The sequence below is a fragment of the Populus euphratica genome, unplaced genomic scaffold (assembly GCF_000495115.2).
Source record: "Populus euphratica unplaced genomic scaffold, PopEup_1.0 scaffold61.1, whole genome shotgun sequence".
Classification (NCBI taxonomy): domain Eukaryota; kingdom Viridiplantae; phylum Streptophyta; class Magnoliopsida; order Malpighiales; family Salicaceae; genus Populus; species Populus euphratica.
Genome location: NW_011499941.1, coordinates 146,391 through 161,907, shown reverse-complemented (window position 1 = coordinate 161,907; position 15,517 = coordinate 146,391). Strand labels below are relative to the sequence as shown.

The 15,517-nt window shown below is 36.6% G+C and overlaps 3 protein-coding genes across 12 annotated transcripts; 1 reads left to right on the top strand and 2 right to left on the bottom strand.

The window, feature by feature from the left end:
• The first annotated feature begins 43 nt into the window (after positions 1–43).
• On the top strand, positions 44–2,964 carry LOC105136982 (glycerol kinase). Its single transcript, XM_011042512.1, has 4 exons — positions 44–434; positions 866–1,506; positions 2,005–2,205; positions 2,632–2,964. Exons 1-4 carry the CDS (start codon positions 155–157, stop codon positions 2,674–2,676), a joined length of 1,167 nt encoding a protein of 388 aa, XP_011040814.1. The 5' UTR covers positions 44–154; the 3' UTR covers positions 2,677–2,964.
• LOC105136983 (calcium-dependent protein kinase 26-like) lies at positions 2,842–8,089 on the bottom strand. 9 transcript variants are annotated; one of them, XM_011042517.1, is made up of 9 exons: positions 7,696–8,089; positions 6,430–7,246; positions 5,886–6,029; positions 5,647–5,799; positions 5,031–5,146; positions 4,523–4,690; positions 4,090–4,314; positions 3,821–3,964; positions 2,842–3,146 (listed from the first exon to the last, which is right to left on the bottom strand). In XM_011042517.1, exons 2-8 carry the CDS (start codon positions 7,178–7,180, stop codon positions 3,842–3,844), a joined length of 1,680 nt encoding a protein of 559 aa, XP_011040819.1. In that variant the 5' UTR covers positions 7,181–7,246; positions 7,696–8,089; the 3' UTR covers positions 2,842–3,146; positions 3,821–3,841. The 9 variants fall into 9 exon arrangements, with proteins under 9 accessions (XP_011040819.1, XP_011040820.1, XP_011040818.1 ...); XM_011042518.1 differs by having other exon boundaries at positions 2,842–3,086; XM_011042516.1 differs by lacking the exon at positions 2,842–3,146 and adding an exon at positions 3,167–3,417.
• A 1,240-nt stretch (positions 8,090–9,329) lies between these two features.
• On the bottom strand, positions 9,330–14,687 carry LOC105136981 (mitochondrial phosphate carrier protein 1, mitochondrial). Of its 2 annotated transcripts, none has more exons than XM_011042511.1 (6): positions 14,208–14,687; positions 12,688–13,037; positions 12,568–12,611; positions 11,566–11,780; positions 11,363–11,487; positions 9,330–9,734 (listed from the first exon to the last, which is right to left on the bottom strand). In XM_011042511.1, the coding sequence occupies exons 1-6, from the start codon at positions 14,361–14,363 to the stop codon at positions 9,698–9,700; spliced, it is 927 nt and encodes a 308-aa protein (XP_011040813.1). In that variant the 5' UTR covers positions 14,364–14,687; the 3' UTR covers positions 9,330–9,697. The 2 variants fall into 2 exon arrangements, with proteins under 2 accessions (XP_011040813.1, XP_011040812.1); XM_011042510.1 differs by lacking the exon at positions 9,330–9,734 and adding an exon at positions 10,189–10,630 and having other exon boundaries at positions 14,208–14,685.
• Positions 14,688–15,517: the final 830 nt, after the last annotated feature.

Sequence of the window (15,517 nt, the reverse complement as noted above, 5' to 3'; positions counted from 1 at the left end):
TTTGTTTTGTCTTGTCTGTACTTTAACTTTTGTACCAGAAGCGAAGGAAGGAATCAATCCAAACTGTATGAGTGCTCAGAGTTGAGTTACAGCACTTCATTTATTTATGTTAGAAAGATAAGATAGAGAGACTCAGAAGAAGAAGCAGCGGCAGATGATGGCATTAGCAGCGGCAGCGGGAGGAGTTGGAGGAAAGAGGATTGCCAGCAGCAGCAGCATAATCTCCCGAAACAACAGAGCTGCTTCTTCTATTCCTACGATCACTTTGCCATTAATCTCAAAACTTCGAAACAACAACAAACATACTAGTAACTCACTCCACCATCCCTTCCAATACAAACTTCCAACTACATCTAATTGTGTCGCAAAGACCAGTAGTACTGTCTCAGCTGCTCCAGTCCAGCAAACCATCAATCCCACCACCTCCACCACTCGTAAGTTCTTGTCTCAGACTTCAAAGAATTCTCTCATGATTTTATCTTTACTGCTTCATTAATTACCTCACCCCTATACCAAGAAGAATAACGCAAAAAAGGAACATGGGTCATTTTGCTTCTCCAGGACTACGAAGGTTTATGTATGTTGTTTATAAATTTTCATCTTTCTTACAATTGTTAGGATTGCAGTACCCAAAGGAGATGGGTGGAAGGCTATTCCTTTCTTTCTTGCCGTAGATGTTACAGAATTGAATGGACTGAAATCATAGGGCTCCATTTTATTTTTTCTTCTAATGACATATTATGGATGATGGTCGAGTATAGGTGTTTATTTTTGCAAAAAATATTGATAAACTTAAAATGGTGGAGTAAATATTAAATTGGAAGGAAATTGAGGATTCTTTTCTCTTTAATTTGTGTTGTTATAGCATGGTCGGAATTTGCCAGCAAAATATCTGGTGAATGGGATGGCTTTGGAGCAGACTTCACAACTGAAGGAAAGCCAATTGAACTGCCTGAATCCGTGGTGCCTGAAGCTTACAGGGAATGGGAGGTTAAGGTTTTCGATTGGCAGACTCAATGTCCCACCCTTGCTCAGCCACAGGACTTTCTTATGACTTACAAAACCATCAAACTACTTCCCACTGTAGGATGTGAAGCTGATGCTGCAACTCGGTATAGCATTGATGAAAGGGTTGTTGGAGGAGTAGAGAATAATGTTTCTGCCTTTGCATATCAATCAGGTGGGTCGTATGTGGCTGTCTGGCCAATTGTGGATAATGGCCAGTATAAGCAATTGGAATTGGAGCATTGCTTGATCAATCCTCAAGATAAGGAGTCTCGTATGAGAATAGTTCAGGTTGTTCATGTAGCGAATACAGCGATTGAATTACAAAGTATCAGAGTTTTTTGCGAGCAGTGGTATGGGCCATTTAGAAATGGTGACCAACTAGGTGGATGCGCTATCCGGGATTCAGCATTCGCGTCTACCGCTTCCTTGATGGCTTCGGAAGTTGTTGGTGTTTGGCAAGGTCCCAGCGCTGTTGCCACTTTTGATTCATCTCAAAATGTGAGTTCACAACGTTCCCTCCTTTATCTTAATTTCATCCAGGATCAAAGAAATTCATCTTGACTTATCCTGTCTAGTGGTTACTTGGAATCTGTTCTGTAACTCCTTGTTCATAATTTCTGTGAATTCAAAGTTTTATTAGATATGTGAAAGAAGAAATATGTTATGTATATATCATTCCCCGAGACGAGATTTTTCTATATCTGATATATAAACTGTTCCATCTACAAGGATTGGATTAATTCTTTGAGAACCTTTTTTTTCCCTTCATTTTTTCTTTCCAGTAATCATGTAGAATTCTTTCCTGCACAAGTCCTTGTGCTCATGCACTGAAAGAGAGAGTTAGATAATGTTCTGCTGAATCCGAAGTTTTAGATATGTGTTGGCTGGTAGAATTATGCTAGTTTTATCACTCAAAACTAGTTCGAACTTGTTAACAAATCCCGCTCCATGCCCTGAATACTAAACACAGTCAACTAATTTTTTTAATTTATCCAGGTCATGCTTCAAGAACTATCAGATGACACTGTGCAGAAGTCACTGAGAGATGAACGTGATATTATTTTGCTTCCCAGGCAATTGTGGTGTTCACTAAAGGGAAACAAAGATGGTGAAACTTGCTGTGAGGTAGGATGGCTGTTTGATCGTGGATCCGCTGTTACATCAAGATGCATCTTCTCAAGCGATGTGAAGTTGAAGGCAAGTTGCTACAGACTGATTGTTACTATTATTTGACTCCTCTAGTCAGTGATTCACGCGTTTTTTCTTCAGTTTAACATCCAGCAATCATTGATTTGAAATCACTCGAGTTAGGTGGTCAGTGCATCCGATGATGATGGGACCTTTTTCTTTCTGGGCCTGTCTGAAGGTTCTTGAAATCTCATGACTCATTGACCTATTTGAGGGCAAAAGAACTCTTGCATCCTTTTATGTCAAGCAGAGAGATCGATTTAACTAATAGTCTTTCAGGCAACTAGAATTCTGCTTATGCGCATTCATCATTGTTTTCTTCTTTTTTTGTCAAATAAATAAATCTGAACCGCGGCAGATGGATTTATGATCATTCGTTAATATGCATATAGAGGCTCGTGTTTTTCTTAACATCAGCCTTTGTTACATTTGCAGGAAATTTTGATCGCACAGGAAACTGCAATTTCAGAGGGTGTCTAGCCTGAGACTACCATTCAAACCAGCTCAATTTACTAGTAATACATAGAAAAGAATGCTGATATTTAGCATGTACGCTGTTTTCAAGCCAAAAATAATCACAAAGATGGGGTTTTTGTAGTGGAGGTATGTTATATTGTCTTTTGCCAACAAGGAGATGAAATATAACATGAGGCAGCACTACATGCTGCTGTGTTCATTCTCTCCGAAGTCCGTGTAGCACAAATACAGATTACAACATGTAATATTGGAAAATTTTCTTTTTTGATCAACTGTGGCAATTACTCACAATTACAAGGACCCGTTTCTGGTTTTCAATTCATCATGCAAGACTCCTATGATTGACACGTGTAGAGTTAATCCCCATCATTAGCATACGGTGAAGTTTTTCAACCCGGGGTTCCATGCACTGCCTGGAGTACAAAAATGAACCATAAAGATCCTTGTTCTTCAAAAATCAACCAACAGAACGCCTAAATAAGAGCACAACAAATTAACTCATCAACTTGAACAGCTATAATAACACTTCACACTGAAGTTTACAAAGGTTACAATCATTTTCCTCAGTCATACAGCAATATAAATGCACGTGGATAAATGCTCAAGCACATGAACTTCCAAAATCTAAGTCTTCTGTTACTTGGAAGGAATTATAATCATTTCCCAAACTTCTGTCACCAGTCATCCGCATCTTCCAGCTCTGCTGTGCAGCCTGCCAATGCGGATCTGATTCAAAATACATGACTACAGTAGGTAATCATACATCACTACACAATCGTATCCAAACCTAAACCCCATAAAATGTCTCAAAAGTATTTTAGTTTTAGTGCAGTATTCTTCTAAGACTGCACAATAATTAATCTAAAAATAAATTTACGATCATTAGATTTTCCATTTGGAAGCATGTTTTAAATCTTCACTAGTCATAACAGAATATTATGATTAGAAAGTCTTAAACCATTTTGTCAAGAACATGAGTACCCGAATCATTGATTTGATAATTTAAATGTTTCTTTCCTTCGACATCTATTATCAATAATTATGAAATGCGCATTAGAAATTCCCAGGAAAGAGACAATTCCAGCAACAAGTAAAATATAAGGAAATGGAAAATGGGAATCATCCAAAACAAAAGGCTGACACGTACTGTACATCATATATTCCCAAGCTATATGGCCCCTGGTGCATCTCTCATGCTCATATTCAGACTGTTTCTCATTGTTCGTCTACCAATGCCTGCATTGCCTTTTTGCATCTTGTCAGCAAATTCACCATAGTCAATTCTTCCATCCTGAAACAACACATGCACAACCAAATCAGAGAAGTTTGGAAACAAGCAAATAGTTGGGGGAATTGAAAACTCAAATGACTCTTATCTGTTTGCTATCTGTTTGCATATAGCAGCAGCTGACTTACATTATCTTGATCAACTTCTTTAATTATGTCCTCAAGTAAAACATCGGTCATGTTGTGTTCAGCGCAAGCTTGCTGAAGCTCATCGACCGTTATATAACCACTTCCATCCTTGTCAAAATATTGGAATGCTGCAACAAGATGTTCCTCACGCTCTAATTTGTTAAGATGAACTGTAGCAGCTACAAATTCTCCATAGTCGATTGTTCCACTGTTGTCCACATCAGCCTGAAATTGAAAAAAAAAACACTAATCAGCTGATTAGAAGATAACAGTAAGATTTAATATCATAAAGATGAAAAGCATGCACATATCAAGAGGAAAAAACAAGCGTGTGAAAATGGAGAAAAGGAGATGTGACGGGGAAAAAGCAATGCAATGGAGAAGTACAAAAACAACCAGACATGCAGATATCATGCTTTGACACAAATCTTACAGCATCCATGAGATCACGTATCTCTACATCCTTCAAGGTAGAGCCATATCTTCGCAAACCAGCTTTGAGTTCATCAAATGTGATTGCACCACTGTTGTCAGTATCCATAGCCTTGAACATTTCTTTCAGACCAGCAATTTCCTCCTCAGAAAGGCTTTCAGCTATTACCTGATACATGAAACATGCAAATAGAAGTCATCAGAATGTGTAAAGTATAAAGAGTCATACCTAAAACACGACAAGTGGTTAAGATCAAGCATCTGGCCTCAGAAGTAGCAAATAAAGTTTCAAAGTCAAGTATGCTTTCCAGCTAAAATGATAGACTGCACATAAGTCCAAGAGAGCAAGTGGGAAACAAACAAAAACTACATGAGGACAAGTGACACAGATGCATAATTAATGCCACCATCCATATTTGCCAAGTGATTGAGTATCTTCATGAAGTGAGTCAACTGGAATCTAGAATGCTCAAAGAATCAAATGCATATGAACATGCACATGCACTTACCCGTAAAGCCATCTTCTTTAATTTATTCATTGCAGAGAACTGCTTAAGACGAGAAAGTACAGCTGGATCCAGTGCTCTATCAGGAGCAACTCCATTATCATTGATCCAAGGATGACCTGGTAAAGCAAACAGATGTCAGTTTGATCTAGATTCTGGCTGAAAATCAAATAATCATCAAAGACAGCAAACTATGCAGATAAGGAGTTCCCACACAATAACAGAGCAATTTTGGATCCAAGTCCAAAAGTTGCAGACTCTGCAAAATTATGTTTGATAGTAAACCTTCTAGAGAGTGGTGAGTTCTAGAACAACAGTGAATTGAAGATTGCAATGCACAAACTAATGTGGTAATTCAAGGGCAACATGATGTTTCACATGCAGCACTAATTGCAACCTAAAGTGATTGACCTAAGAGGAGCCAAAAAGGAAAGTCGCAATTTTTATTAGCACTGCAAACAAAGCAAGGGTTACGTAGACTACACATCCTTCAATAGTCATTCTGCTATCTGGCATTTGGGTTGCAGCAATAGTAAACACAGATAACAAATCCAAATTGGATAGAGCAGCCTGCCTACTTATCGATCAACTCAAGAAATTATTGAAAGGTCAGACATACATAGAACTTCATGAGCAGTCAAGCGATCTGAAGGTCGAGAGCAAAGCATCTTCCGGATGAGATCTTTGGCACTGTCAGATATTACAGGCCATGGGTCTGAGTCAAAGTCAATATATCCCTTCAACACAGCATCAAATATTCCTTGTTGTGTTTCTGAAATCCAAACAGATAAATTTTCAGTAAATTGCACAGAGAACAAGAAACTTAGCTTTTATAGAAGAATCCCAAACAATACCTACCTGCCCAAAATGGTGGCACTCCACTAAGCAATATATACAATATGACCCCAGCTGTCCACACATCAGCTTCTGGCCCATATTGCTTGAGGAGTACCTCTGGAGCAACATAATATGGGCTTCCAACAACATCAGTGAAAACTTGACCTGTAGAACAAACCACATATAAGCATCAATCCTCAAGATTACATTGTTTTACCATGTACCAAAAGTTTTCAAGAATGCTACACATTACTACATCTCAATAATTCGATTTGATGTAATTAGAGAAGCAAAGTGCAAATAAATTCGCTATACTTGTCAAGTAATTATAGGAATGCGTAGCAAAAAATTTAATTACTCAAATTCATAAAACAAAAGCATAAAAGAAGGTACAGAATTTAACATGTGGAGAGTTATTAATAAGTAAAACATGCAATCGAAATGGTAAAAGTGTTTCATATAAATATTTAAATGAAGTAACACATCTTGATATCTTTTTATATAAACATCTTTAGTATCTCGATATGCTGATAGTTCAACAAAATGTAAATGATGCGTCGTATACCTGGTTTGAAGAAAACAGAGAGTCCAAAATCGATAGCTTTGAGTGAGAAATCATCATCCTTATTCACCAACAAGAAGTTCTCTGGCTTTAAATCCCTATGCATAACCCCTAGCGAGTGGCAAGCCTCCACAACCCCTACAATAATCTTAGTCAACTCAGCTGCCTTCCTCTCACTGTAATGCCCCCTTTGGATGATCCTATCAAACAGCTCTCCTCCAGAGCAAAGCTCCATTACAATATGAACATACAATTGATCCTCGTATGCACCCTTAATGGTCACAATATTCTTGTGACCTGCCAAATGGTGCATTATCTGAATCTCTCTCCGAACATCCTCAACATCCTCCTTGGAAATCAACTTCCTTTTGGATATTGACTTGCAAGCATACGCAATCCCTGTCGAAATATCAGTGCATAAATAAGTAGTGCCAAATTGTCCCTGTCCTAATTTACGACCTAAAGTGTAAAGATCACGAATGTTTGCAGTTTTGTGGCCTAAAACATAATAAGCCTGGCTATCAACAGCGCGCCTCATTATCGTATCTTTCTTGGTGGGGCTAATGAGAGGTAAGTTGCTGTCCTTCTTCGGGTTGAGTTCTTGGGGGGTTAGACTAGAAATGGAATACTCAGAATTGGAGTGATCAGAGGCGTTGCGCTTGGAATTGGAGGCAGTGGTAGTGGATTGCTCGTCGGGCCGATTGTAGCCCTGATAAGTTTTTCCTTTGAAAGATCCACGGCATGTATTGCCCATGGAACAACCACAATTCCTTTGAATCACTTCACCCTGTCCTCATCTAATGAAGTCTCATCAATTACACTGCAAGGACGAATTTTACATCACAATTAATAAATAAAATCCAAATTTAGAAACTTGACACATCCAAACACTGCATATTAATACTATTATGCATAGAATTCACACATGTATTTCTATGTGCGTATACAGGCAGACGAACCTTTTCCAAGATTAGAAAGTATCTAACATCAGATCAAGCCTGCTGTTCAGTTTGTTTCATCAGAAAAGGAATACCCTCTTCCTTTTCGAAGAAGGGAGCAAAAAAACAAAACAAAATGAAAGATTTTGCATCAAAATACATCAAAAAGATGATGATGAAAGTACCAGTCAAACCCCCCACATGAACAAATCTTTACAACACGACCATCGCAAATTACGAAAGCAGAAAAACCCACCAAGGAAACAAGAAACTATTTAAAGAAAGTGACAGGATTCAAACATAAGAAAGACATGATCACTTAAGTACTTACCTATATTATGTCTTCAATTATAAAGGGGAAGAAAATATGGATCTGAGTGATATGTAGAAAAGAACGGAAGAAATGAGGAGAACCCAATGTATAAAAACTTAAAAGAACAGGAGACTTGTTTGTTTATTAATGTGATGTTATAAATGTTAAATGGGGTTTCTTGTTGCTGCTGGGAAACATCGGATGGGAGAGTGCTGACCAGCTAACTTCTTTTCTTCTTCTTTTTTTTTCTTTTTTTTTTTCTCTTTTTTTTTAATATTTTTTTGATGGAAGAAAGGGTACGCGGCTTTGCATTTTTGGTTTTCTTTTGTTTTTACCATTCAATCAAGTCATTGCTACAGAACAGTTTTCTTTAATTTCCTCCATTTTTTTTGTTTTTTTTTCATGGATAATAATTCTACGCTCATCCCCACTTTAATTTCCTATTTAGAGTATCTTTAATCCAAAATATTATTTTAAAAAATTAAATTGATAAAATAGCATTTTAAATAGTATAAATATAACTTATCTTATTATATTTATTTTTTAAATAGTATAAATATAATTTTTTTATTATATCTATTTCAATAAAAAAAAACTATTTGAAGAGTTATTTATATTAAAATAAAAAAAACAAGTGTTTTATTATTTTTTAATATATTTAATATTATTTTTTTCACATGACTATATTTAATTGGTTTATTTTTTTAGTGGTCCCACTTTGTTGATTTTGGCTCTTTAAAAAAATATGTAAAAATAGCATTTATAGGTTGGTTTTGGCTCTTTAAAAAGATATGTAAAAATAACATTTGTGGGAGAGAAAAAACATTTTAGCATTTTATTTGACTTCTCCATTAAAATATATAAAATAAAGAGAGAAAAAATATTTTAGCATTTTGTTTGACTTTTTTATTAAAATATACAAATTAAATAAAAAAAACTAAAATATTAATTTTTTATTTTGATTATTTATTTGGCTTCTCCATTATAAATGCTAAAATATTATTTTTTTTATTTTTAACTATTGATTTGACTTCTCCACTGGAGATGCGCTTATTACACCATTTCCTTCCTCGAAAAGCTAACCAACTAAAAACTTTAGTGACCTCATCATAACAATCCCATGGTGCGTTGTGCTTGGAGAGTAAGTCTCGCTGGCTCCCGGAATATACTTGATTGGTGCGTCGTTCTCACGTGCTGTTGAGATAGTGGATCTTCTCTGACAACATGGAATTTTCTGTTTTCTTTTTTAAGACTGGTCTGGTCAAAATGTTGCAGCTACATTGAGCAAAGATAAACTTGGCCTTGCAAGTTCTAAATTTAGACACTCATTTCTCTCTTAACGTTAACTTTTAGGCAACCATTTATGGTGATCTTCAGGGTTTTTTATTGACTGTGTCATTTTTATTTTTGAGCATTTTACCTGCCTATTATCCACATAAGATAGGATAAGACTAGCTAATTCATATCATTTCTGTCAGACTTTGGATTCTGGGGGAGCGTGGAGCGGTCAGAACTTGGAACTTTAAATAAAAGATTTACACAAAGCTATCAACGTGATGATTGAATCTACTAGTAGTTAGTACTAGTGTTTAGGATTTGGCTCTCTTTTGTTGAGGCCAAGCTCACACCCATCACTTGAAGCCATCATTTTGTCAAAGTAAAAGGGACTGTTATGCCAAGATTTCTCATCTTTTCTTCTCTGGCTTGGCATGGTCAGTGTGAACGAGTGACTGGCCAGCCATTTGAAAATTATTAAGCAGAAAAGTTGAATTCCAACTCCTTTGAGAGATGGTCAACTGGGGAGGAGGTGATGGTAAATGGGAAACGGGCACAATGCATCCTGGTGGGCCAAGTTGACCACGTCAATCTCACAATCCTGGCTAACTAGGGAAGGCCCCTCCGGTGCAAGCATCATTTTTCTGACATCATCATCCATCTACCAACGTCTTCCAGACAATAGGACAGTGAACTCTCAGCTGGATTTAGATCGATGCACGACCTTATCTTTCTCGTTTTTCTCTCAAGATCTTAAGCTTTCGTGGGTTTCTCCTCTAAGCCTGCCATTAAATATTACAAGACTGCATTAAAAATATTGTTGTCTAATTATAGTTTTGCAAAAATTTTGAATTTTTTTCTGTTTTAAATAAAAAATATTAATTTTATGTATTTAAAAAAAAATACTTGGAAAAATATCTAATAAGTTCCCAAATGAATACTTAAAATAGAAAAAGTTGTGGTGGTTAATGGCTGAAAGCATATCCAATAACTAGAAGGATATTTCAAGGAGATCCCGTAAGGCCATAACTTTGTTTAATAAATGAAAGCTACAGTGTCGACAAAAGAAAAGGATTTACTTTGCAACGAAAGAAATTATAAAATATGGACTGTGGCTGCTCTGCATATAAAATATGTTGTTCACCAATCAAATCTTTGCATTGACGTGAAAAAAAATGCAAAACAACATGAAAGACAAACTACTGTCCTGCTCCATTTATGCATTGAGATCAACCAGGTCAAAATCAGAGCATTGTTATTTCTGAAACGAAATTGGCCTTTTAGCATTTATGCTATATAATGAAGGAAAGCATATATCTGTGCACATCTCCAGTGATTAATGGTAACATTTTTAAGTACCTAAATAGATGATTTATGTAAATAAACTGAAAAGATTCCCACCCCCACTGATTGTAATTCTTGGAGGGTTGAGAATTACAGCGCAGTTTTACCAGCTATCCGCCACAAGGAAAAGAATCAATCAAAGAATGGACAAAACTGTGACATTATGACATCTAAGCTGGGTCCAGGAGGAAATCTATGCCTAATTCAGAAAGATATCTAAATGCCACAGGTTTCCTCAGGAGATGATGTATCTTTCATACATGGAGACTTCCCCGACTTTTAAGCTAACAGATCGGTGGCTTCCTGATGTCTGCCAAGCCCTCCAGTGGTAGGCCTGAAGTATTTTCAAGCATGTCAAGTAGAATGAACAAAAGGAAAAATGTATGTTTGACAAGGGAAAAAATTCATTCAACAATACAAATCAACACGCAGCCCATATCTCAAAATTCTGAGCATGTGCTATTGCATATTGTAGCAGGATAATTGCAGAAAGCAAAATTCTTTATTACGTTGTTAGCTGCATTCGGAAAAATCATGTAAGTTTATCTTCATGGAGCCTATGTGAAAACCTTTTTACAGTGAACTTAACATACAAAGGGTATCTTCCATTATGAGGTTTCAAGAACTGTTTGGATGATGCCTTCTTTCCCATTGTCAGGATGTGACTAAAGGAAAAATATAAATGAAACCCGCAATCCATATCTTAAGAACTTCTTGAGGGTGCTATAGAAGAAGGATCCTAATACACAACGGAACTTATTAGCTGAGAAACAAAACGCCATCCTGGGGCTGTAAATGCCTTTGCTAAGAACAAAAAAGAAAACTCCCTTTTGAACTCTAAAAGTCCATGGCAAAAAGTTTCAAATATTTTTCTCCAACAAATATATGATTTACACATGAATCTTGGCAGTGCCAATTCAGGTCTTGCAAACTAATAGCCTAAGCATATTCTGCGATTCTGCAGTTCCTTACCATTCATCAGGGATCCAACATTGACAGAGAAAGCAAAATTACATTTCTGATATTATGAATTTGTGATATAGCATGAAAAATGAGATGCACTTACAGTCCACTTGATACTTTGATAGTGTCATAGAAGAACCACTGCAAAGTAACAACAGGCCCCACAATTGCAATCCGAATAGGAAGACTTCGAGTGAAAAGGTTAGCTAGTCCAATATTTTTCACAGCCTGATAGATGTATCAAATGCAATCAATCTCCTACATTGCATAGCTGACAGAAATCACAAGTGTTGATAGAAGCCATACCTGAAGCACATTCTCAGCCTTTTTATTGTAAAGAGAGGTAACAACATTGTCAGCTGGATTAGAAATCACAGTACCAACAGCTCCAGCTACATAGCCAGCCAAACATGTCACACCAAGCTGTTGACTTCTGGAGCAGTCTTCTTTTCTCCGTTGAATAATGTTGCGATATATTAGGTCAACTGACTGCTCAAATGTTGTAAACATTACCATTGAGACTGCCAATCACAATAATAACCAGACAAACGTCAAAAAGCTTTTTTAACATAGACAAGGAAAGGCAAGAATACAAGCTCAAGTAACTTCATCAAGGCAATAATTCCTGTCAACAAATAGTAAGTTGCTCCAAAAACACATCCCACTGATTGGCAGCACCTGCATTGTCTCCCGAAATCTCTGAAGTACCAAAACAATAAGGTTTCTATCATGCAATGGAAAGCACTCAGGCTTCTAGATAAGTTAATGAGTATCATTTTCTTATTTGATTGTTTAACTGCCTCTAGTACTGGTCTTTGTTTGGGTTTTCTTAATCTTAAGTACAGGACTTCATCTTTTCCTGTTTATCTACCCAAGTCTAGTAAGCAGCAGGATTGATAAAGATTTTCATATGTTGCTCCTTTATCCGTCACTTTAATTAAAAGTAAATACTGTATTGCTGTCACTTCAATTCAAAAGTGACCCTAAACCTCCGATCTATCTTATCTTCAAGATCCCTAATCAAAGTGTGTCACTCGTTTCCTGCCACTTGTAATGGAAAGTAGACAGCATGTAGATGTGAAACAAGGTTAATACAAGACGACCAAATAATTATTACAAGCAGCAGATGCTTATAATGTCATTTACTGAAATCATATCTTAGCTCAATTCAAACAGTCTCTTAAGCTGGCTAGTGCTGTAGTAGTCACTCAATCAAATCAATCGATAAGATACATACATGGAAGTCATAAAATTATAATAGCTTGACATTTTTTTACAAGTATGCAGAGAAACTGTGATATTACATACATGGAAGGTTGCGGCCCCAAAGTGGGACAAGTCCTCGGTAAAAACTGCAAAAATAATATGGAAGTAAACATGATGGGAGAAGAATAAAAGGAAAGACTATCAAGTTCTCTGGTAATTTACCCAGTGAGACCTTCAGCTTTATAGAGTTTTGGAAACCCATCAGCCAAGCCATTGGCAAATGTAGGCTGTGTTTGGACACGAACTTTTACAGCTTCAAACGGACAAAGAGCCACGTCAGCAAATACTTGAGCAGATGCACTGCTGAGAAAGAATACGAAATTCCTGTTTTGATCCATCAAGACATCTGAGTAAAGCCTCTTAAAGTATTCGTAAAGGCCAAATTTGCAGCCACCTTGAACACCATATCCAAAGAGCTTGCCAGACCAGCCTCTCCAAAGGGAAGAAGGGCCTTGTTCTTTCAAGAGGGTAGAGAACCCTGACAAAATACTGTTATACTTGATTGGATTCGCCTATAGTAGAGAAAATATATATTATAAGAGCGGTCTCAAAACTTTTAAGTAGCAGAGAAAGTGGAAACATGGAAAAAGAAGAAAAGTGCTGGAGAAGAGATAACTGGATTGCTTCCAGTTGCCAAAGACGTGAATGACAAACTATTGTAATTTGGAAATATTTGCTTAAAAGGTCATTTTGATGGTTGAAAATTTGAAATGCAATGTCTACAAGCAGGTTAAGCGGGATTTAGTTTCATTAAGCAATGTATTGTTTCTGTAATTTGTCATCTAATCTACTTCAAGTAAATTATATGAGAGATAAATAAGAAAAACTATGAAGCTCAAAACCAAAAAGCTTATGGCCTTGACACTGAACGAACCTACTCTGCCCATGATAAAATCTATAAAAGTAAAACTCTTCCCCTTCTCTTAACAGCTCTGTCCTTGTCAACCAAATTGCTCTCCTCTCCCTCATTTGGAAATTTTATTCAACACACGTGGGATATGGCAATTCATGTTTCAAAGGTTAAGGGATAACGACAGAAAAAACCACGCTTGGAAGTTGAAACGCACCGCGTCAATGGAGAAAGAAGAGTGATTACGAGACCGCTGGTGCATGCCATGGAAGAAAAAGTTCCACTCTCGGAATGAAAGTCAGACAAATTACCAATAAATAATTATTGCTTCTTTAACTAAATAAATAAATAAACAAATGTTTCAAAATTGAATAAAGGCACATGACCAGAACTGAAGAGATTTTGAGAATCATATGTTAAACAAGGGCAAAATAACAACACATAACGTTCAGCAGTCATAGAAAGGACGAAATCAAAAAAAATAAATAGTGGCAATAATTAAGAAATGAAACACAAGTGATTAGGCATAAATGACTAGCATACCCAAGGCCCATCATAAAATCCTTGACAACATGATGAGAAAGAGTTTCCCATGTGCTAGTTGAAAAATCCTAATAATAATTAGCAATAATTAGCCTGATTGATTTCAGTTAAGATAAACCCACCAAAACCCTCTTATAGTCATACTGTTAAAACTTCAACACCCCATCATGCAGTTCAATCACTGAAACACAAAGAACTACCCAAAAAAAGAAAGAACAGGGGCTAAAAATGTGTTGATGATCAAGGCAAGTCACCAAAAAGAGAAAAAGGAAGAAACACAAAAAAGTACCTGCATATTGACTTTTAAAACATCAAGAGGAGTGATAGCAAGGTGAGTGGTACCAGCGCTGATCATTCCTCCAACGGCACAAAGCCCATAGTAGGCAGGTGAGAACTCCTTCACAAGACTACTCCCACCTTGTCGAGCCCCTCTCATCTCCTCCATTCCTCTCTTTGATCAACTTCCCTTTTTATTCTCTTTATTTATTTCTTGAAGAGAAGGCACATTTCTCTTCAAGTTCAAAACTTCTAACCAAAAAGTAAAGACCCTTTATAGGCTTCGTGAGCTGACGCCAGATGTCCCGTGAACCATATAAAATCATGCACGAAACTTTTGAGTTGAAGGGTTTGATTCGAAGAAAAAGAAGGCAACAAGAAAAGAGCTGACTTGTTCTCTCCCATTCCTTGCTGCCAATTCGTGCACGTATGCAGTTCCAAACATACGGCTCACAACAAAACACTTTTCTGCTGCCACCAAGACCTAACTAAAGTAGAGAAACCCAAGAATCTTGGAGCTTTTACGAAAGGGTAGACTAGATAGAAATCAACTCCAAATGGGCTCAGAAGAAGCCTGTCCAAATATAAAACCCGGGAGAGGTCACAGAGGCTCTAACCAAAGAAGGCTTTTGGTGTGTTACCATGCAAACCTGCTTCACCAAGCTTAGAATCTGAAATTAGGCCATCAAAATAAAATAGCTTATGAATTTCTAATTTCGATATGGATGGGCTTTCCATCAAGGACGAATCCAGCATCACTGATACGGAGGATCAATTTTTTTTTTTCCTGTAAGAAAGTAGATGGAAATACTTGAAAATGTCAAAGATGCATCCTTTTTAGGGACATTTTATTTTTGAACATCAGACTAGATCGATCATCTCTCACGATGGAGAGCTAATTTTTATATTAGAGGGTTAAACATGTCAAGAAAAAATATCCTTTCATGGAAAAACAAATATTTTTTTAATCATTTTTAAGGATTAAATTAATAGTTTTGAAACAAAAAGGACCGAGTATATTATACTAGGAAGGGGGAGGGATTAGCGCATAGGGGAAAACAATTGGTGAAGAGGGACCTCTCATGATTATAAAATTGAAGTGCCATCTAATTACTTGAGAGGAATTATACTATAGCATAGTTATGATATCCCCCAAGTTAGAAATGAGCATTCAGAGCTAGGATTTTATTAATAATATTAGTTGTTAATATGTTATATATATTTTGGAGCATATAAATGGTCAAAAATAAAATTATGGTGTATGAAAACCGGTTTAAGTTGAGTTAAAATAAAAAATATATAACATATTAGACCGAGTTGTTA